The 21,912-nt window shown below is 51.8% G+C and overlaps 2 protein-coding genes across 15 annotated transcripts in view; both read left to right on the forward strand.

Moving 5' to 3' along the window:
* The window catches only part of STRADA (STE20 related adaptor alpha), a 30,796-nt gene extending 11,220 nt beyond the window's left edge, over window positions 1–19,576 (forward strand). For 6 of the 13 annotated variants that reach the window (XM_040245015.1, XM_040245011.1, XM_040245012.1 and 3 more), the window contains 9 exons: window positions 7,028–7,130; window positions 7,641–7,762; window positions 9,187–9,295; window positions 9,400–9,523; window positions 11,575–11,746; window positions 12,261–12,365; window positions 14,364–14,605; window positions 14,892–14,934; window positions 15,399–17,050. In XM_040245015.1, coding sequence (XP_040100949.1) covers window positions 7,028–7,130; window positions 7,641–7,762; window positions 9,187–9,295; window positions 9,400–9,523; window positions 11,575–11,746; window positions 12,261–12,365; window positions 14,364–14,605; window positions 14,892–14,934; window positions 15,399–15,551 — 1,173 coding nt within the window. In that variant the 3' untranslated portion in view covers window positions 15,552–17,050. Of the gene's footprint in view, window positions 1–1,487; window positions 1,517–1,541; window positions 3,895–7,027; window positions 7,131–7,640; window positions 7,763–9,186; window positions 9,296–9,399; window positions 9,524–11,574; window positions 11,747–12,260; window positions 12,366–14,363; window positions 14,606–14,891; window positions 14,935–15,398; window positions 17,051–19,488 lie in introns of those variants that run through there. The other 7 variants (XM_040245007.1, XM_040245005.1, XM_040245009.1 and 4 more) reach the window with 3 other exon arrangements.
* LIMD2 (LIM domain containing 2) lies at window positions 15,476–20,992 on the forward strand. Of its 2 annotated transcripts, none has more exons than XM_040245020.1 (5): window positions 15,476–15,564; window positions 19,489–19,583; window positions 19,769–19,813; window positions 19,894–20,033; window positions 20,107–20,992. In XM_040245020.1, the coding sequence occupies exons 2-5, from the start codon at window positions 19,542–19,544 to the stop codon at window positions 20,264–20,266; spliced, it is 387 nt and encodes a 128-aa protein (XP_040100954.1). In that variant the 5' UTR covers window positions 15,476–15,564; window positions 19,489–19,541; the 3' UTR covers window positions 20,267–20,992. The 2 variants fall into 2 exon arrangements, with proteins under 2 accessions (XP_040100954.1, XP_040100953.1); XM_040245019.1 differs by lacking the exon at window positions 15,476–15,564 and adding an exon at window positions 18,584–18,726.
* Window positions 20,993–21,912: the final 920 nt, after the last annotated feature.

Genomic DNA, 21,912 nt, shown 5'->3' on the forward strand with positions numbered 1-21,912 from the left:
GAAAGCCTTGAGTAATTGAAAACTCAAACACGTTAGTTACCAGGTGGTACCTATTAATTTATTTTCCCTAATGCCACTCAGAAAACTTCTGGAGTTGAATTATTCATGAACTTTGTCAAAGGGTTGTGTAAAAGACAAATGAGAGTTTAGAAAAATGAGTAATTTTTGTTTTGATTTATAAACAATAAAAATAATCTACACAATACAAGCAAGGCTTATGGAACAGAAATACTATATCTGCTCCCATTCTCATTTTCTTCCCGTCACTAATGGTAACACGATGGTTTAAAAGTAAATACTGGCATTGATGAAAATTGAGTTGGAAGTCCAGTTTATATTAGTTTAAAATATTCTGGTTATGTGAATTAGATGAATGGATTTTGATTTCGGTGTCTTGAGTGTAGAATTTCTGGGTGTCTTTTGATAATTGCCTAGTCTCTGATCTGAGGAAGATGAAGAAATTGTTCTGTATATTGTTTACAGCTTAATGACGTGTATATTCAGGTTGATACAGCTTGGGATTTGCCTTCTGCTCTATGAAGACTGGGTTTCATTTCCTTTCACCTGTTCACCTGGCTTCTTATCTTTGACTGTAAGAAGCCTGTCTTAAGCAACCACTCCTGGTATACAAATGGCAAACCAGGAAACTGATCCATGGCACACACACAAAAATCTTATTTTGATAAATTGAGGCTAATTTACTCTGCAGATATTTTGGAGATGTGTAATCATTCCAGTCCTTTACAGTTAGAATCTTTACTTCGGGTATTTTTCAGAATGGAGAAAATAAAAAGCACAGATACAGAAGTTGTCCTCTTTTGGAGCAGAAAGTTATTTAAGCTGTCCTATGCTTTATTCATGTTCACCAGGCATAGCAGAGGGCCCAAAAGCCCTTGCTTTATTTTCATTCAGAACAGGATGTATCTGACTGAAGAATCAAATTCAGTAATGGTCCCACAAACACAGGTTGCTGTATTAAAACTTTTTTTGTCTTTTTTTTTTTTTGGCAAATCTATTTTTTATTTCCTGTACTCCCTGGGAAATCATCAACAATGTCTATAATTTTATAATGAATTTTTATAAAAGTGTAAGAGCCTGAAACCAGCCTATTGAAAGTAATATTGCTTGCTGATGGAAAGTAATTGTATAACTGAAACTATAGCAGTTGAGTCATACTCAGTAAAGAATACCCGTAGAATAAAGAGTCTTGCCAAGTTTTGAAGAGCCATAGATTCATGTTTAAAACCCTGTGTATTCCAAAAAAAACAAAAACAAAAACAAAAAAACCCCTGTGTATCTGCAGCATTTTTACTGTGAATCTCTGTGTGTGTGTGTTTATATGTAGCATTGCAGGCAGTTTTTGCTATAAATGACTTAAGTGGTTTCTATTAATAAATATAGTTCTAAGTGCAGTAATTGCTGTTCTGAATGTGGGTGTGTCTTCTGCCAAAAACACAAAATGCCAACAACCAATTTCTCTACTCCAGAGCAGCCTCCGGGTGACACTCGGAGAAAAGTAAGTGATTTCCTAGGCTCTTGCACCATGGCTGTTGCATGGAGTTGACTTGTGGAGCTCTGTTTGGTTTTTTGGTTGGCTTATCATTTTACATTTCCGCTTGTCTGCCCTTGAGTTTTATTTGCAATATCATTCTTCTTGTGGGGACTCAGGTTTCACCCTGGAGAGATTCTGATGTGTACTTTGAAAACTTAAAAAACATCCCAGGCACTCTTTCTCTCTCCTCCCCCTCCTAGCTCTCCCAATCACCTGCCCGCCCTCTCCAAAAAAGAAGAGAGAGAGAAAGTTTCAACAATGTAATGTGGTTATCTTGCAGTGTCTAGTGGTATTATATTTTCTGTCCTTAGTCAATTAATAATAGATTTCAGTCCACAGAGAGAATATAGATCTCTGTCTAGATTATAAGTCAGGACTTCAAATCTACTTTAAAAACAAAACCCCAGATTTTAATATACAAAACAGAAAATGTATTATTTTATTGGCAGAAGTTTTAAGAATCCTGCCCCACTTCTGACTCTTCTACTTTATTTTACCAATGGGAATAACAGCAGCAAACCAAGCTGTTTCTGATACGGTGAATCAGTGAGAGAATCAGAGCCCTTTTCTCCATAGACCTCTTCCTCTTTTCCAGTGACAACCTTGGTGCCTTTTGCAGGCAGCTCCAAGGTGGGTGAAAGATAATGCTGCTGACTAGGAGTTTATTTTTTTTAGGAGTTTATCTTTGAGTGAAGCTTGCTTGGCAGTGCCTGTTTGTCAGATCCGAATATTTTCCAGTCAGGAGACCAAAAACATGCCCTATACAAACAGTTGGGTGTTCTTCCAGAGTACAGCGCCAGGTGTCTATAGTTTTTTATATTTCCTCTGCTGCTGATTTTATACCAAAAGTCATCCTGTGTGAAACCTGTGGGAGGTTGAATGTACTTATTTGTTGGGCATTTCATAGATAATATCTTTGTGTGCTTTATTGCATTTTGGTTTATATTCTTTAAACAAGGTTATTTAATGGTCATTTCTCGATATCAGTAGCTTATGTATTTTTCAAATGCTTCAGAATGAACAAATTACTTTTCACGGTAGGGGAAACTAAGAAAAGACTTTGATTGAATTAGTTTCTTTCTCTAGGCAATTTGAGATTACACATTACACTAATAAAACTATGCCATGCTATGTTTAAAGAGAAAGGACTTCATATCTCATCCTTTTCATCTGAATTTTGACCTCGTCTAAATCTGAAACAGTATAATGGACTAACCTGCCTTTCTTGTGGGAAAATCAGACCAAACCTCTTCCTTTCAAAATATTATTGCCTTTGTTTGTTTTCCTAAATAAAGATCAGTTTCTCTCTGAGTTCAGACTGTAGAACATCCACAACCCAGAAAGTCTCCATTTTAGGGTCATTTCCAGGCAGTTGGGGACAGAATGGTAGAGGGGCCAAGCAGTCAGCACTAGTTCATTTCATAAAATTCCAAACTGCCCAGCGAACTCATTCATATTCCCAGTTACCTAAAGAATTCCATTTTCTAAAACACTCTAAACTACTTTTCTGTAGTCAACAGTTGAAATATGTTTGTCAGGTTACAAGCTAATCATATGAGTAATTAAATGAATCATTCCTTACCTAAGCTCAACAGAAGTATGGCTTTAGTGCATAGGTAGTATGTCTTATATGCACTCTTGGCAAGAGAAGGGAGGTGGGTAGTTTTAAGAAAAAGTATCCCATCTGTAGTTTTTCTAAAGGGAGTTATTTAAAATGCATGTTAAAAAAAAGTTATCTCAGGACTCAAGTGTCTTTCACAGTCCTCTTTCACAGTCCTTCAAATTAGAGAAACACAAGGCATTTTGCCTAGAGATCAGAGGAGAGACCTTAAAACAGTCGTTCTAGATTTGTTCTCATCGGGGCCATATTGTTAGCTGCTAAAATACACGGTGCTTTCTCACATGCAGGTGTCGGATTCTGATCTGCAGAGTTCTCCCCTGGTAACAGGAGCTAGGGGGTGTGTTGTAGGAGGGCTGGCATTCACAGCCTAGGTCTGTTTGTTGAACTGTCTCCAGTGGAACGGGCTGGTACATTTGCTTCTCCTCTTCAACCCATGGGAATAACAAGGTCATGGGCAGAAAACCTGAGTTCAAATGTTGGCTTAAGTTTTCTTTTTTTTTTTTCTTTTTTTGGCCACACCGTACCAGGGAAGTCCCATAAATGAATCCTTTTTAAGTAGATGACAGCATGGTTGTATGCATCGGGGAATACATTGGTGAAGAGACAGACAGGCCCTGTCTGCACAGAGCTTATATTCTAGCATAGGAGACAGACAGTAGACAAGCTGCGGTGATCCCCACAAAGAAAATCCCAGTGATCCCAGTGTGGGAGAAGAAGCGAGGTGACGTAATAAAGTGACTGGGAGCCTGCTTTCCTTTGACTAGAATAGATGACATTAAGTTGCAGCCTTGGAGGTGAGGAGGAAGCATCGGTGAGAAGATGGGGAGGGCAGGGAAGGAGCAGGTCAGGAGTGATCCAGACAAAGGGACAGCTGGCGCACATTGGCTACGACCACTGGCTCCCGGGGGTCAGGTGCAGCGAGTCCAGGCAGTGAGGCAGCGGCCGAGTCAGGTGGACCTCGGAGGCCAGAGTAGGGGCTGGGTCTGAAAGCAGCCCCCTCGATTTTCTGTTAACTGGCGACCCTGATTTTCCTGAGGGTAGATTGATACTTGAGAAAACAGCGAAGCAGAGTGAGAATATGTGTAGCAGGTTTCGGGTTCAAGGTTATGATGGCTGTCTCCTCCACAGTGGGGCTCTCGGCTTAGGCTTTTTGCTCAGATCCGCTACTCTGTTTTGTTCCTCGATGGTCTGAATCTCTCTCAGCTGCCTGAGGCACCTGGCCTGTAGTAACCAGTATCTGGTCTGAAGATGACTTTGAAGAAGCTGCAGGGGCTGTTAAGTGATCCTGGAATCTGTTTTCAAAGCATCTGAAAGCACAGTTGCATGCAAAAACCAAAAGCAAACCAATCTTAACCGTGGATCAAGCTCTATTTAGGAGTCTCTGTTTTCTCCATTTTCTCTGTTCCACCTTCTTTGTGGAACAGGAGAACGACCAAAAAGTAGACAGCAGGAGAGGGAGGAGAATAGAATTCATGTTTACTGAATACCTGTGATCCACCAAGCAGCACTGAGCTCTGTACATGTTTCATCTCATCTCATTGTCAGAGCAACTCCGACTCCGTGAAGTGGGAATTATTCCACTGATGAGATAATGGAGATCCCAGGGGTCAGAGGGACTTGCCCAGGGTCACGGCACAAGTGACAGACTGAGTTCAAGTTCAGCCTCTCCGTGGCCCCTAAGCCTTGAGTCTTAGCATTATCCCATATGTTTTGCTTCAGATAGGCTTCCCCGAATTATCTTCCCCCAGATTTAACAGACGTAAGACACACAAGGCAGCTTTGAGAAATATGTTGGGTTAAACAGTGTTAGTCTTCGTCAAACTGCAGAACTTCTCAAAACCTTTAACACGCGTGCACCCCTTGTGATCATCCATGAGATGGAGTGTGTTGCATGTTGTAACTTAACTGGGTGTGTAGACTGTTTTTTATGCATTAACTGCCAGGATCAGTGCTCCATGGGGCCCGCTTTGGGGAAATCAAAAAATGATAGAAGAATGGACAAGAGACAGAGGCATTTTCACTCCGGAGAAAATCCACATGGCCAATAAATACATGAAAAGATGCTCAACTTCATTAGCAATCGGAAATGTAAATCAAACCCACAAAGAGATTGGCAAAAATTAAGTCCAAAGACACCAAGTGTTGAGGAAAAGCTGGGTTGACAAGAGCAAGAGTATTGCTGGCGAGAGTGTAAACTGATATAACCTTTTTAGAAACCAATTTGGCATTTTTCTTCTAAAGTCAAATGTTCGTATACCCTGTGACCTCCAGTTCTACTCCTCAGTATAAGCTTTAGCGTAACTCGTGCATGTATGTGTCAAGGGACCCATTCAAGTGTGTTTTTAGTGGCACAGTTCATAACAGCTAACTGAAAAGCAACCCTAAAAGCCCATCATCATTGGAAGGGTAGACTGAAGTTGTTCATAAGGTGAATGTTACACAGTGTGGCTAAATACAGCAATATAGGTGAACCTTAGACATATAAAGTCAGTTAAATGAAGACTACACTTTGCTGACAAGGCTCAACTTTGCTTGACTGGGTTCCTCTTAGTGTAAGCGCTGCTGGAGACAAAATCCCATTTGGTTTCTTGCACCCCCGGCAGCATCAGTTGTTTTGAAAGCAGATGTGTTTCAAACGTCAGGGACCCCCCACAAGGTGATACCAGAACATTTCTCAACTCACACACTCCGCTGGCTCATGCTGAGCCAAGAGCCTCTGAGTCTTTGAAGACCTTTTCCTAATCAGAGGGCAGGTTTATGAACGCAGCCTATGAAATACGAGCTGGTCTAAGAGTCTTCGTTTCAGTTAGACACACATCTGAAGAAAAGAGGATCCAAGAGGAAAGTACTGATAGGCCTTAAATAATACAGATAAAGTTAGATCTGGAAGAAGGACACTGAGCCTATAGAACTGAAGGAAGAGCTATTGGCCTGCCATTTACTTTTTTGGCCATTTCCCATTGGGACCTCACCTGTGATGCCCGCATCCAAAGTGGCTGAGACCCAGCTTCATCTGCAGCTGAGTGCACGGGGAGCGGGTCCCTTCTGCTCTCTGGGATGAGGGCCGAGACCCGATGGCTCTGTTCCCTGCCTGTAGCCCCATGTGTTAGCTGTTTTCTAGCTTCCCTTGGAAATGTCAGGGAATGACTAGTCTGGCCTCTTTTTTTTTTTTTTTTTAATTAAATTATTTTGCTGTATGGGGTCTTAGTTGTGGCCTGTGGGATCTAGTTCCCTGACTGGGGATTGAACCTGGATCCCCTGCATTGGGACCTCAGAGTCTTAGCCACTGGACTGCCAGGGAAATCCCTTGGCTGGCCTCTCGGTTTGCTCAAGAGGGAGACTCTTATGGCCAATAGTGAGATTCAACGTTTGATCTTTGGGAATTTTTTAAAATCAGGATCTTAAAAATAGGACCCTGATGCAGCTGGAAATCCAAGAGAACCCCCTACCCACCCATCTCCCTTTTCTAAATATGCCTTTCTCCGGACATCCTTTCCCAGGTTAGAATTTCAGAGCTTTTAGCTATGACCCAGCTAAAGCCACAGCTTTTAGCTATGAGATGAGCCAGTTGTTGGGAAGGACAAGCAAATCAACTGTCAACTACACCTGACCCTCATCCCCATCCATATTTGTAGTTAGCCCTCACACGTACTCTTAATATTGGTGCCAGTGACTGCACTGAACTGGTGAGATTTTACTTTACCTTTTTCATCAAACAGTGCTGGAACTGCGCCTGAGTCCAAATTTGTGTGTTTGTTTAGATGCCAGTCTCCTCATGGGTCTGAATTACCATCTTCCCCATTCCCACCCCGTCCCCAAGTTTCTCTCACTAACCTGTTTTTCTTTTCCTGTAGACCAATGAGGCGAGCTCAGAGTCGATAGCATCCTTCTCTAAGCCGGAGATCATGAGTAGCTTCCTGCCGGAGGGAGGGTGTTATGAGCTGCTCACCGTTATAGGTAACGTCCAGGACTGTCATGCTCCAGGGGACTGCAGTGGTCTTTTCAGCACCCCAGATGAATGTGTGCCAGAAGGTGTCAGCCAGTTAGCAGGATATGTGGTGACAAAGCTGGCTTTTGGGGAGGGTCTTCTGTGGTTTCCTTCTTTGAGGTATGGAGAAAGAGATCAATCACGTTTTCAGGAGAGGAGCTCTTTTTCAGTTCTTTTCTGCACGCTCCTGGTGTCCTGAGCCATCATCAGTTAGAATAGTTGTCTGAGAAGGAACTGATGGAAGAAGAAAAAATCAAGACATAACAGAAGTGAAAGTTTTAACTTGAATTTTCTTTTAAAATCAAGTCTTTTTTGTAAAATTGGGGAATAGTTGATTTCCAATGTTGTGTTAATGTCAGGTGTATAGCAAACCGTTTCAGTTACTCATATACATATATTCATTCTAAAACCAAGTCTCTTTAAAGAAGATGAAAACTGGTGGTGCTCTTGTCCCTGTTTACGACCTTCTTTTCTTTTAGGCAAAGGATTCGAGGGCCTGATGACAGTGAATCTAGCAAGGTACAAACCAACAGGGGAGTATGTGACGGTACGAAGGATTAACCTCGAGGCTTGCTCCAACGAGATGGTGACGTTCTTACAGGTAATCAGAAATGATTGTGACACTTGGAGGGGGGCTCTAGTCCCAGTAGTAATTACAAGGATGTTTACATCTGTCTTCTGAAATAGCTGGCAGGAAACGAAGGTGGACCAAGCCAAGAAGGTAAGGAAGCTCTCGGTGAAGGATCTCGGACATTTGGTGTTAAGGGTTCTGTGGCACTGCTCAGCCCGATGTGTATTTCCCTCTTCTCTAGAGACTCTCTGTGGCTCATTTATTCATGTATTTGTTACTCAGCGAGGCTAAGTAACTCGCCCCTGGTCACATACACACTGGTAAGTGACAAGCTCCACACTCAGGCTCTTTTCTGGTGCAGGGAGGAGGGCCTGAGTCAGTGTTGGTTGGGCCCCTTCCCCTTCTTCAGGTACAGCGTTTTTCTGAATTCAGCTCATCTGAAGGTGCTCTAATACCAGTTCATATGTTCAGAGTAGTTTTGTGGGTCTCAGGGTGGGACAGAAAGTCAATCCTAGCTCAATTATTTGGAAAAAAAAAAAAAAACATACTTGAGTTTGTTCAAGAGCACATTGGGCTCTGTGATTCTTTTCTTCATTCTGTAGAGCTGTGGACAGGTTAGAAGGGGCTGGCTGTTTGGCCTTGGCTCATTTCCCAGGGGCCAGGACCCTGGAGTTTCTACAGTTCTTTTGTCCAGTTTTTTTTTCACATCTTTTGTCCAAATTTACTTTAGAATTCCATCAGTCTTATGCTTTCTATAGCTGCTTCTGAGGAAAGGAGCTCTCAACCGGAGGTCGCTGGAGAAATCTCTTCTAATGTTTAGTAGTTGTTAATGCGCTCTTTCCACATTTCCATTTCTAACACTACTTTCCTTTGCAATAGGAAAACATTTTGTTGTTGTTGTTGTTTTCTTATTTTAAAGAGTTGTGTGCCTTGGCCCTTGAGGTTGAGCTAAGCTTTCAACTTCCCAAGTCTTCAGTCTGCAGTCTGTTTTCATGTCCCTAAGGCAGTGCCCTGCCACCCTCTGCTGTCTCAGCAATTGCCCTGGCGGTGGGGAATGGTTCTCAGGCCCTTTAGGAGTGGCTGGCAGAGCCAGAGTTAGGCAGAAGCTGGCGGAGCAGGGCTGACTTCCCTGCAGAGACAGCAGAGCCTGGCTCCTCTCATCCCGGTCCCAGCGGCTCCAGGGATTCTCGGTCCCCATAGTGTTCACACTGCCACTACCATCTTGCACGTTCTCCTCGGTGCCCCTTGGTTCTTTTTTTCTATTATTATTAATATTTATTCGGCTGCACCAGGTCTTAGTTGCAGCATGCAGCCTCTTTTAGTTGCAACATGTGAGCTTGAGTTTCCTGATCAGGGATTGAACCCTGGCGTTGCAGAGGGTGGAGTCTGAGCCACAGGGCCACCAGGGCAGCCGCTGCCCCCTGGTTCTGACTGCAGCTCGCCAATGCTTGCAGGGGGAACTCCATGTCTCTAAACTCTTCAGCCACCCCAACATCCTGCCCTACGGAGCCACGTTCATTGCGGACAACGAGCTCTGGGTCGTCACGTCGTTCATGGCATACGGTGAGTGGGCGGGGGGGTCCTGGCGGAGAGGGGTTCTGAGCGCTCTGCCAGCAGCTCGCTCACGTGCCGCTGCCCTTCCCTGTCCCGTCGGCCCTCTTCCTCAGGCTCGGCCAAGGACCTCATCTGCACGCACTTCATGGACGGCATGAGCGAGCTGGCCATCGCTTACATCCTGCAGGGGGCGCTCAAGGCCTTGGATTACATCCACCACATGGGCTACGTGCACAGGTGCTCGCTCTCGCCGGCCTTGCGCGCTTTACACGAGCGGTGTCTGGGATTGTGAGCCCTCAAAGGAACGGCTGAAGGCTGAAGTCAGTGAAGCCAGAGGTTAAACCGAAGCGCGAGTCCGGCCCTTGCCTGTGCTGGGGGCGCAGAGCATTTGCCCTGTCCGTGTGAAGCTGCTGGCTTTCTCTTTACCGAGCAGCTCTTTCCTGAGGACTGTGTGAGGGGACTGACTAGCCAGCGTGGGCCTCTGCACCCACCTCTTCCCTCTTTGGAGCACCCCTGCTGGGGTGTGCTTTCCCGGAGTCAGCCCTCAGCTGGGGGGCTCAGGAAAAGACAGATGGCTCAGTAGATGGTGTTGGGGAGAAGCAGTTCGGGGTAGGGAAGATGGTACAACCAGGACCTCTCCCTAATTCCATGTGCAGAGGAGTAGTTCAGATGTTTGCAAGGCCTAAATGCAAGCTCTAGGCTTACACAGAAGGAAATGCAAGGAAATACTTTTGTGCCCCGAGGCGTACCATAACTTCTAAATGTTTTACACGCAAAAAACATAAGGCCAAAAAAAAAGGATTTGATTCGATTATATCAAGATTAAAGCTTTCTCTCTAATACAGGGCACCAGGGACAAAGTTAAGAGAGGAATTAGAGGGTGGAAGCTGTTCATTTTGTCCAAAACCAATTTTGTGAATTCGTAAGAAAAAGATAGCAAAGCAATAGAAAAATGGGCGAAGGATATGAAGTTTATACAAGGGAAAACCCAAAAGACTGATAATGGTCATATGAACAGATACACTCTGGCGAGGCTTCTCAGGTGGCGCAGTGGTAAAGAACCCGCCTGGCAATGCAGGGGACCTAAGAGACTCTGGTTTGGTCCCTGAGTCGGGAAGATCCCCAGGAGTAGGAAATGGCACCCCACTCCAGTATTCTTGCCTGGGAAATCCTACGGACAGAGGAGCCTGCCGGGCTACAGCCCATGGGGTCACAAAGAGTCACACATGACTCAGCAAGAATCAGAAAATCAAATGAAAACAAGGTGATGTCACCTTATGCCCGTGGGGGCCCTGGCAGGGATTCAGACGCTGGGTGAGGACTAGTGCGGTGAGGAGGTGGGCCTCCCATCCAGATGGTAGAAGGTGGCCCCACGCAGCCAGTCAGCGTCACTCAGACCCGAGGCCATCGGTGCTGCCTCTGGGTGCACACCCCAAAGAAGCCCTCCCACAGGCACGTCAGGGGATGTGTGCATAGACATCTGTGTTCATATTCGTGCTGATTAGAGTCAACATGAGTGCCCCTTCCTAGAAGAATGGATTAGTAAATGTCAGACCCCACTCCAGAGTGCAGGCGGCAGTTAGAAGCAACAGTGAGGTGTATACCATTGGCAACACAGTGGAGCTCAGAAACATAACCCTGAAATATGGGCTGCCTAACACAGAACCGTTAGGTCAAAACAGAAAATGCGTGCGAAACAGCAGTACACTCTATGATTACACCTACAGACAGAAAATACAGATTAAAGGCAGCAGAGGAAGTCACTAGAGGAAGAGTGGTCTGTGAGCAGAAAAGAGAACTTGAACAAAACATAAATAAGTTTTAAAACCTGGTAATGTGTAAATGGGGTCATGATGTTTTTTCTGTTTCCATATGTTTGAAAATTTTCACAGAAAAACATGTTCATGTATATATAATATGTATGTATATGTGTACTCACATATGTATATATATGTTGTTTAGTGGCTAAGTCACGTCCGACTCTTTTGCAGTCCCATGGACTGTAACCCACCAGGCTCTTCTGTCTATGGGATTTCCCAGACAAGAATACTGGAGTGGGTTGCCATTTCCTTCTCCAGGGGATCTTCCTGACCCAGGGATCAAACCTGAGTCTCCTACTTGGCAGGCGGATTCTTTAACACTGAGCCACCAGGGAAGCGGTAATCTGTATGTATGTGTATAATACACACCCCAGGGGAGAGAGCTGACTGGGTCTAGCGTGTGAAGACAAAGGTTTGTGCTGTGAGGGCCTCCGCCGCCGCCCAGTGACACACACCCCCCACCCCCAGGAGCGTCAAAGCCAGCCACGTTCTGATCTCCGCTGATGGGAAGGTCTACCTGTCGGGTTTACGCAGCAACCTCAGCATGATCAGCCACGGGCAGCGGCAGCGTGTGGTCCACGACTTCCCCAAGTACAGTATCAAGGTTCTGCCCTGGCTCAGCCCAGAGGTCCTCCAGCAGGTCGGTGCCCTGGATCTCAGGAGCCCCCGCCTCCACCAACTTGTGATACCGCCCCCAAGGAGGCCTTCAGGAAATTCTAGGGATGAGGAGTGCCCTCTGCTTCTGAGCAGAGTCGGGGGTTCTTGGAGAGAGGGCTCTCCTGTTGGCCGGTAGACCTGGGAGGCCCCTTGCAGCACAGGTATGCTGTGTCCCTGGCAGGTGCTGTCATTACCCCTGGCGGGTCCTGAGCTGCACTGAGAGATGCTCCCATCTTATGGGAAGAGAGAGCACCAAATTCTCGAGCATTTGGCGCGCTCTGCATCCCTGCGCTAAGCAGAGCACTTCCTCCCACTCCCACATGGCCTTAGCCAGACACTCGTTCGTTCTAAAATAGCAGCGACTCCTCAGTGTACAGGTGAGGGAAGCCTCACAGCTCGTCCTGATTTGGGGAGTTTCTGCTCCACCTGCTTCTTTGTCTAAGAACAATGACCAAGGCTCCAGTGGAGTGACCTGTGGCTTTTCTCTCCTGATACAGAATCTCCAGGGTTACGATGCCAAGTCTGACATCTACAGTGTGGGAATCACGGCCTGTGAGCTGGCCAATGGCCACGTCCCCTTTAAAGACATGCCTGCCACCCAGGTGAGCCTGCAGCTAGGGATCTTCCTTCTGTCCTCCTTTCCTGTCTGCCTCCCACAAACGCTTGCTGAGGACCTGCACACTCTGGACACCAGCCTGAGATGCTAGGATGAACAACCCAGGCCTTTCCTTCAAGAGCCCGTGTGTGTCTGTATGTCTCTGTGTGTCTCTGTGTGTGTGTCTGTCTGTCTGTCTGTGTCTGTGTGTCTGTGTGTGTCTCTGTCTGTGTGTGTTTGTGTGTCTGTGTGTGTGTGTGTCTGTGTGTGTGTATGGTGGGGAGGGAGGGCGGGGGGATAGTTGCGTAACTTTTGTAACTGTTTACTTGTGTCTGATAATTGTGGAAATGGAGCGTGTGTGTGTGTGTGTGTGGTGGTGGGGAGGGAGGGCGAGGGGATAGTTGCGTAACTTGTGTAACTGTTTACTTGTGTCTGTGATAATTGTGGAGATGGAGCCCGGGAGGTGGGGGTCACAGAAGTAAGCACTGCTCATAATCACAGGCCTGGAGCCCACATACCAGGTGTCTGTTTTTACTTTTAAACTGACATCCCCCCCGACTTTTGGCTGCACCACATGGCATGTAGGATCTTAGTTCCCCAGCCAAGCATTGAACCCATGCCTGCTGCAGTAGAAGTGTGGTCTTAACCAACTGGACTGCCAGGAAAGTCCCTGAGAAATTTTTCAAGCTTATAAAATGTGTTTTGTTTTTTTACTTTGATCAGTATACCTGGAAGCTGTTGTTTTTCAGATACTAAGTCATGTCCAGCTCTTTGCAACCCCATGGACTGCCACACGCCAGGCTTCCCTGTCCTCCACAATCTCCCTCAAGTTCATGTCCATTGAGTCGGTGATGCTGTAGAAGGCCGATTTCTAATTTAGAATTAGACTTCTCAGGTTCAGTGCTACCACTTTCCAGCCAATACCTTTGCAACCTCCAGCTTCCTTCTGTTCATGCTGCCTCCACTTTTTAAAATTTACTTATTTTTAGTTGGAGGATAATTGCTTTACAATAGTGTGTTGGTTTCTGCCGTGCATCAGCATGAATCAGCTGTCGGTGAACACATGTCCCCTCCTTCTTGAACCTCCCTCCCACCTCCCACCCTGTTCACGCCCCTTTGAACTGCCTGCTGCCCTTGGCTTCTTGGCACACATGCAGCCAGGAGTCTGCATTGTCTCCCTTGGAGCTGGACTTAGGGAAGAGACTTATCCAGGTCTTGCCAAGTCCAGGAAGTGGACTTGGGTCGTTTAGGCAAGGATTACCTGGGCCCAAAGTTCCTGGAGCATGGTCTAGACCTGAGAGGAGGCAGTGGGGGCTGGGGTCAGGGGGTTGTGCCCATTGAGTAAGCCTCTCCTTGAACCCACAGATGGCTTGTCCTGTGGGGACACGGGCGGCTGACGAAGGGCCAGAGGGCAGCTCTAGAGGAGGGAACCTGGGGCAGCTTCAGGGAGGGGACACTTGAGACTTGAAGGCAAATAGGAATTAACTAGGTGAAGAATGGGAGCTTCCAGTGGAAGGAAACTTTTCAGCAGAGGGAACAGCCTGTGACAGGCCCAGTCAAGAAAGAACAGAATCTGCGGATAGGAGGTAGTTGTATGGCTGAAGTATGAGTGCTTCTGTGGGGCTGCCAGTGGCGTGGCTGGAGAAGGAAGCCGAGGCAGGTCACAAGGGCCTTTGCAGGCCAGGCCAGCGTGTTCCATTCTTGTCCTAGGGCCTGTGGAGAACTGTCAAAGGCTTCTGAGCACAGGAGTGGTAGCATCAGATGCATGTTTCAGAAAAGTGAGTCTCGCAGCTGGATGAGCTCTGGTGGACTAGACAAGAGGGTGTGGATGTCTGTCTAGGTACAGCATCGAGAAAATCAAAGTAAGACAGTGATAGGCCTTTTCCCACTTCTGTCTTTGCTGCCCCTGAATCACTCGTGTGTTTGGGGAAGAGTGGACTTGTGAAGGAACTCTATGGTCCTTCCGGGGGCCCCTCCAGCCCGGCCCTGGCTCTGTCCTCCCCAGATGCTGCTGGAGAAGCTGAACGGCACGGTGCCTTGCCTGCTGGACACCAGCACCATCCCCGCCGAGGAGCTGACCATGAGCACCTCGCGCTCCGCGGCCAACTCGGGCCTGAGCGAAAGCCTGGCCCCCAGCACCCCCAGGACCTCCAATGGCGACTCGCCCTCCCACCCCTACCACCGCACCTTCTCGCCCCACTTCCACCACTTTGTGGAGCAGTGCCTTCAGCGCAACCCGGACATGAGGTGCACCTGCGGGGCTTAGAGTGGGCCTTGCAGGGAACCCTGGGCTGGCGGGGGTTGGAGACGATGCATCTGTCCAGGAAAGGTCTGGGTTCCCCGGAGGAGTCTGAAGTCCCCACAGCGGGAGCGGGTGGCCCAGGGTTTGCCAGGAAGCCAGTTGGGTCACTCTAGCTGTTGTTTCTTGAGGAGCCGAGGGAAGGAGAGGGGCACTTGAGGGTAAGGCAGCAGCAGCAGGATTCTGGAAATGACACAGGGGTGATGCTGGCCTCTTCTCTCCTCTTCTCTGCAGACCAAGCGCCAGCACCCTCCTGAACCATTCTTTCTTCAAGCAGGTACAGTAGCCTTCCCTGGGCCCCCTGCTGGTGATTTTCCTTGCTTATGGCTCCAGCCACCCTCAGTCCCCTTAGTTTTGGGTCTTTAGATATTGTCTCCTCCTCCCTGGTGGAGGCTCAAATGGTAAAGAATCCGCATGCAGCGTGGGAGACCCGGGTTCAGTCCTTGGGTCGGAAGATGCCCTGGAGAAGGGAATTCTTGCTTGGAGAATTCCATGGACGGAGAAGCCTTGCAGGCTACAGTCCATGGGTGGCACAAGAGTTGGACATGGCTGCGTGACTGACACTTTCATTTTCCCGATGGGCCAGAGACATGACCCTGTTTCCAAAGTCCATTACAGGCGCTGCTGCTTCCTCTCCCCTTAGAGACTCCTGCCTCTGGCCCTTTCTGTCCCTGAGCCATGGTCGCTTGCCCCACCATGTCCTGAGGCTGAAACAGGATCCACCCGCAACTCTCTCCCCAGATCAAGCGACGTGCCTCAGAAGCTCTGCCTGAGTTACTCCGACCTGTCACCCCCATCACCACTTTTGAAGGCAGACAGTCTCAGGATCACAGTGGGATCTTCGGCCTGGTAACAAACTTGGAAGAGCTGGAGGTGGACGACTGGGAGTTCTGAGCCTCTAAAGAAGGTGCCTGTTCTCCATCCTGGGCTGCGTGCGCCTCCGGGACCCTTCCCGAGGGCTGGCCACATTCCCACCCTCCTGGGGGCAGATGGGGCAGAATGGACATTGCCACCAGGAGAGCTGGCTGCTTAGGGACTGGAAAGGCAATTCTTGGAGAGAAACTACTGCTTCAAGGCTTTTGAGACATGAGGGAACCCCAATACCCAGGGATCAGGAGGGGCCAGAAATCTAACATTAACTGTCCTGTGAGCTCAGGCAGCCTGACCTCTGCAGAAGGGAGAGCCACTGTCCTGTCCTGGCCCTGGGGTTGTGAAGTCCAAGCCCAGGGTTAAACTCGCCTGGGGAGCTGTGGCTTCCCATGCTGGCTCTCCCATCAGCCTGGTTCCATTCTTCTCCCCTACTCTCAGATCCTATAGGTCCCTGGAGGGACCCTGCCCCATTCCCCCAGGCCTCTCCCTCATAACTGAAGCACAGGGTATTATTTTCTCTTTAAGCACTAGATTAAGGCTTGGGTGGTCCTTTCTTCTTTTACTTGGCCCCTGACACCTCACCTTGGTTCATCTGGGTAGCTCCTTCCTTTCCCACCAGGAATCCATCTGACTGACCCCTGCTGGCTGCCTTGGTGCTGCCCAGCCTGAGGGGCTTAAGTTCTAATGCCATGTTAGTTTCATTGCCAGAACAAATTAAAAAGTTCCAGAGAATCCACTGGAGAGTGACATTGTTGTGCGTTGGCCATGCAGGCTCGGACACAAGTCATCCCACCCCGGGTTCTGCCATTTGAGAGCGTTTCCATGCATGCCCGTGGAGGCATAGCAGTGACCTCCTTCACGAGACAGCCTCGACAACACACATTTCCTTTAAAACCCATGATAGATTTGTCTTTAACTATCTGATGTTGGGACCATTTTAGCCTGTAGCCATCAAAACACTTTGGAGCAGGAAGGGTCTGAGTGCTGGCCCTTCCTCAGGACCACGTCTGGGCCAGTGGAGGCCAGGAGGAAGAGGCTCCCTTTTGGCAGGAAAGGAGGTGAAGGGGGTTGTTTTGCAACAGGACTCGTCGTGTCTCCTTACCTTGGAAACTAATACTCAAGAGAGCAGGTAATCCAAGACCCAGACCCGGTCCTCCAATCCATCCTGGCTGCTGGCCAGGAGTCTGGGCCAGGTGTCAGGGGATGACCTAGGTCTCCACGGTGCTTCCGGTGCTTCCTCCTGACCTGCATGCGCCCCAGCGTCGCCCCTGCCCCTCCCTCTTCCCTGTAGCTGCTTCATCCCATAGCATGCCCTTGCTTTCCCTTTCCTGAGAAACTATAACAAAACTTTGAAAAAGAAAAATAGAAGACCTCTTACCCCGTTACAGGGGTTAAAGAGAAGGCAGCACTCGGAAAGGGGAGCCCTGAAATGGAGGGAGCGAGCAGGCCAGCTCACATTTATTTCCACCCCTCCTGCCCAGCTTTTTTTTTTTCGTTAAACCTCAAGTTCCCTTTTCTTTGCACCATTATCAGCTTGTTTCTTTCCTCTGGTCTGCTTGCTTCACCTTGCCATCAGCTCATCCTCAGTGCCCAGAGTGCTGATTCTGTGGGAACTACTGCAGCTCAGCACACAGATGGTCCTGGGCAGGGCAGGGGGGTCGAGGGGCCAGGTGGTCCCAGGGGCTAGCCCAGCGCTGCTCCCCACACCTCCCAGGGCTTCACCTTTCTCACCTCACCACAACCCCCTTGAGAATCTGAAAGCAGGTGTGGAACTCGGTGGGAAAAGAGAGGCCCCTTAACAGTTTCAGTTCTCACACACCCCATCCGGGGAGGCCTGAGGGCTGCAGCTCAACCCAAATGTAGATCTTCCTCTGAAGAGGGACAGGAGAAAAGTGAACCACAGGGAGGGTGCCCTGAGGCAACCATGGGAACAGCCTGGGGCTGGGGCGCCCGGTGCCTCCCTCACTCCCCTGCCAGGCGGGCAGCGCTGAGCCCTTCTGTTCCTGACAAGTGTGTGGGCCTTGCTCTGGAGCTGTTCCTGTTCCTGCCACCATGTGGGCAGGAGCTATGTTTAAGGCTGTGCTTTGTGAAACAGCTTCCAGCCGGATGGCAGGCGCAGCTCAGCAGTCCCTGGCGTCCCTGCAGAGATGCCACGGGAACAGGCTCCCCTGTGCTCCTTGGGGAGCTGAGGAGTTAGGCACCTGGCCTCCTGTGTACCCGGGACTTGCGGTGCCCACTGGCTTGGCCACAGGGACAGGGGTCCAGAGGCCCAGCCTCTGAAGCCAACCCTGCTGCTCGGCTTTGTTACTTGAACAAGTCACTTCAGATCTTCAGGCCTTGCTCCCTGTGTCAAATGAGGTTTGGCTGAACCCAGGTTTGCTTGTTTGAAGGCTGGAAATCTTTCCCTGGAGGGGGTCCCCTCGACCTCTCTCAGGCAGCGGTGCCTGCCGGAGCCGGGAGTGGGGGTGACTAAGCCTACAAAGTCGGGCCCCAGAGTCCCTTTGGGACGGCGGCCTCGCGAGGGCCGCTGCAACGGGCGCCAGAAGGGGCTGAGGGCTGGTGGCCCCGGGGGCCCCCAGGGTCCTCCCTGTGGCGGGATCGCGTGCCCGGCCGCCCCTGCCATCTCGGCGTCCGAGGGGGCGTGGGAGCCGCGCGGGGACGCCGGCAGGGCCCACGGAGCGGGGAAATGGAAGCAGCCAAGGGCCAGACGCGCCCAGTTATCCTTTGCTGCCGCCTCGTCGGGAGCGCCATTTGTCACCCGAGTCGTCTCCACCTGTACTCGTCCCTGCCCCGAGGCCTCCGGCGCGGACCCTCCGGCTCCGGTCCCTGCCTTGGTCCAGAGCGGGCCGACGGGGCGGCGGGTTTCGCGAGGCGGGCGAGCGCGAAGCCCGAGGGGCGGTGCGGAGCGCGGGGTCAGCGCGGGGGGCAGACAAAGGCGGGGGACGCCGAGCGAGGGGAAGACAAAGCGCAGAAAGGGGGTCGGCAGCGGCGCCGGGGCCCCGGAGGCGGCACCGGGCGCGGCGGAGCCAATGGGCGGGCGCGGGGCGGGGGCCGGCGGGGGCGGTGCTGCGATAAGGCGGCGGCGGCCGCGGCCGCTCAGGGACCACTGGCAGCGGCGGCAGCTCGCCCCCGCGCGCTCCTCGCACCCGAGGCTTCCCCCGGAGACCGACCCCCGCCCCGCGGCCCAGGCCGGGGCCCGGTGAGACCCGCGGGCGGGCCGGGGGAGGGGCCGGCCTCCGGCTCGCGATTCGGGCGGCCCAGGTGGGGGCTGTGAGCGCAAGGGCCGCCGCCCACGGGGTCCCGACGCCGAGCGTCTCAGTTCGTCGCTCTCGCCCGGGGTCCCGAGGCCGGCGTCCATCCCCCGGGCAGGGCTGAGGTCCCCTCGGCTGGGCTCGCCGGGGTCCTGGGTCTGGGGTCCGGTCCACGCGGGTTCGGAGCGGAGGAGCGGGCGGCGGCTCGGCGGGGCGGGGCGGGGCGGGGCCGGGCGGGTGGCCCAGCCCGCGGGCGCTGTCCAGGGGCTGGGTCCGCCAAGCGGAGCGTACCCGAGGCCCCGCACTGGGCAGCTTCGGGCCGGGGTCACGCCGGGGCAGCCGCTTCTGGCCGCGGCCCCAGTGGGGCCGCCCTCCTCTGACCTCCCCTCGCGCCAGGCGGCGTCCGGGTCCGCGAAGCGTTCGGGCGGCTGCGCGGATCCCCTCCCCCAGCCGCTGCCCGCTAACTCCGCTCCTCCCGGGACACATGGTTCCACTCAGGGACCCCTGCCCCCTGGGGAGCCGCGTGGAGGCCGAGCGGGCGAAGCGGGGGGTGGGTGAGGGGCGGAAGTGGCAAGACCCAGAGCAACAGGAAATGACTTAGGGAAAGTCCCAACCACAGCCCCCCAGCCCCCTGCCTGTAAACACCTCTACCCCCACCCTGCGGGCTGGGAAAGGCTTGTAGGGCCCTCCCAACCGACTTCCCCTTGCAGAACCCAGCGGGTGCCGCGTCTCCACACGGGGCCTCCATCGCCTCCAACGAGCCATGTTCCAGGCCACCGGCGCCGCCCAGGCCACCCCCTCCCATGTAGGTGCTCAGCCGGGGTGGGAGGGCACTCCATCCCTGTAGGTGTCTGGCCTAAGCGTGAAGGGACGAGGAGCGGCCTGTTTGCCGGTCTTCCTCCCCTTCCCCCTTGAGTGTCCCTGGGATCTGGGCTGGTGATGGTCTAGGGCCCTCCTCAACTGACCCTGCGCCACCGCCCTCTCTCTCAGGAAGCCAAAGGTGGCGGTTCCAGCAGCACGGTTCAGCGCTCCAAGGTAGGGCCCCGAGGCTGGGCTGTGCAGGGAGGAAGGGGTGGGCGCCGGTCAGGCCCCTGATGGCGTCTCTCCTGGAACAGTCCTTCAGCCTTCGGGCCCAGGTGAAGGAGACCTGCGCTGCCTGCCAGAAGACCGTGTACCCTATGGAGCGGCTGGTGGCCGACAAGCTCATTTTCCACAGCTCTTGCTTCTGCTGCAAGCACTGTCACACCAAGCTCAGGTGCGCCCCGCCCTGACCCCGCCCCAGCCCTCCTGACCCGGCCTGACCTGACCACAGTGTTCTGCTTCTGCAGCCTGGGCAGCTACGCGGCACTGCACGGGGAATTCTACTGCAAGCCCCACTTTCAGCAGCTGTTTAAGAGCAAAGGCAACTACGACGAAGGCTTTGGTCGGAAGCAACACAAGGAGCTCTGGGCCCACAAGGAGGTGGACCCGGGCACCAAGACAGCCTGAGGCCGCCTCTGGCTGTCCACTCCCTCCTCCCCCACAGAGGGCCTGGAGCTGGCAGCGGGAACAGTGGGAGAGAGACTGGACGGCCGGGCCCCGGGTGAGGGTGGAAAGGGGATGGGGCCATTTTGCTCAGGCAGAGGGTTGCAGGGGCAGGGCTCTGCTCCGGGATGCCTTCCTTCTTCGTCAGCCAGTGGGGGTTTGGGAACCAGGATTGGGGTTTGCTCACTTCCCTACTTCCTGTTTCTTTCAGCCTACCCCACCTCACCCCAGGGCCCCCCTGGGAGGCCCTCAAACTCAGCTTCCCTATCTAGGTGCCTTTTCTCCAGCAAGGAGTCAGCATGCCCCCTCAGGGTCCCAAGCTCCCTCACTGCCACCCAGGGGTCCGTGTCGCCCCCACGTCTCCCCATCTACCTCTGCCCTTAGCCTGGTCCTGAGCCATGGAGACCGGAGGAAGGTGAGCCAGAGTGCCCCCTGCTGGGCCTCTCCAAATGTCCCCCAGGACCCAGTGGGGGAGGGGAGGGGAACTGGAACAGCTCTGGGCCCCCTCCACCTGCAGAGGTGAGGCAGGGCATGCCTGTTAGGGGGAAGCAGCGGAAGGGAAAGCACCCGCCAGGCTGAGAGCCACAGGGACTGGTGGGGGCTGCCGGGGCCACATCCCCCCTCCTCCCACTTCTGCCGGTTTTGACTGTCTGTTGTAATCAACCCTATTTTAAACGTGTTTTGACAGATTCTGACTCTGTATTATATGGCCGATGGGGGGGTCGGTTTGTGGCAGGAAGGAACCACCACAAAGAGGTGAAGGGGAAGAGCATCAGGCCAACACACTCCTGGCCTTGACTGGTGGCATCGGCTGGTGGTTCGGGTGATGGGTGTCAGGGATCTTATCAGGCAGCCTGAGAAAAGGGGGTGTTCTTCCCTACCAGGTCTCCATGCTGCCAAACTCAGTGAGTTTGAGGGCTGAACCCCACTGGGTCTCAGCCTGTGTTGCCCAAGGTTGGGCCGTCAGCGGGTGACGGTGCTGAGCCTCACTGCACTTTTGCTGAGTCCTTACCTAGATCCTGTTTGTCCTGGCAATCAGGAAGGGATGGTGTGAACCAGCGGATCCAACAAGTTGTGTCCAAGAGCTTAGTCTATATGCCGTTTCCTCAGCAGGGAGTCAGTGTGCCCCTTCAGGGTCCCTCTTCCTTCTGCTTTTCCAGCTCCAGGGAATGCGGCACTCGATCACCATCCCAAGTAGTCAAAGGAGAAACAGCTCTTCTGCTTCTCTCGGGGACACCAGTTTACAGTGACACAAACGAGGACCACCTAAGACCCCACCCCTCAGGAGAATACAGACAGGAAGTCTGGACTGTCCTGCCCCAAACCCAGCTGTCTTGGCTTCCCCTAGCTGACTGGACTGTGTAAATTGGCAGAACAAGCGGGCAGACTCCTAGGGGATTACCCGACCCTAACCCATGCAAGTCCTTAAGTTCCTAAGTGACCTCATGCCCACAGAACAGGGCAGGAAGCAGGGCCTCGAGCTCCGGTGGTAGACAGGTCACTGTGCTGTGTTGCCCTTGGAAGTGACGGAGCTAACAGGAAGCAGAGTCGGCACTCAGCCTGGGTCCTCAGAGCATGAGGGGATTGCGGAGAGCCTCACTCAGGGCAGC

The sequence above is a fragment of the Oryx dammah genome, unplaced genomic scaffold (genome assembly GCF_014754425.2).
Source record: "Oryx dammah isolate SB20612 unplaced genomic scaffold, SCBI_Odam_1.1 HiC_scaffold_8, whole genome shotgun sequence".
Taxonomy (NCBI): Eukaryota; Metazoa; Chordata; class Mammalia; order Artiodactyla; family Bovidae; genus Oryx; species Oryx dammah.

What these genes read in the sequence shown, in the direction of transcription:
- LIMD2 (XM_040245020.1), top strand. Translation starts at nt 19,542, where the DNA reads ATGTTCCAGGCCACCGGCGCCGCCCAGGCCACCCCCTCCCAT. An exon ending in CCCAGGCCACCCCCTCCCAT is followed by an intron (nt 19,584 to 19,768) that starts GTAGGTGCTCAG and finishes CCTCTCTCTCAG; the next exon opens with GAAGCCAAAGGTGGCGGTTC. An exon ending in GCACGGTTCAGCGCTCCAAG is followed by an intron (nt 19,814 to 19,893) that starts GTAGGGCCCCGA and finishes CTCCTGGAACAG; the next exon opens with TCCTTCAGCCTTCGGGCCCA.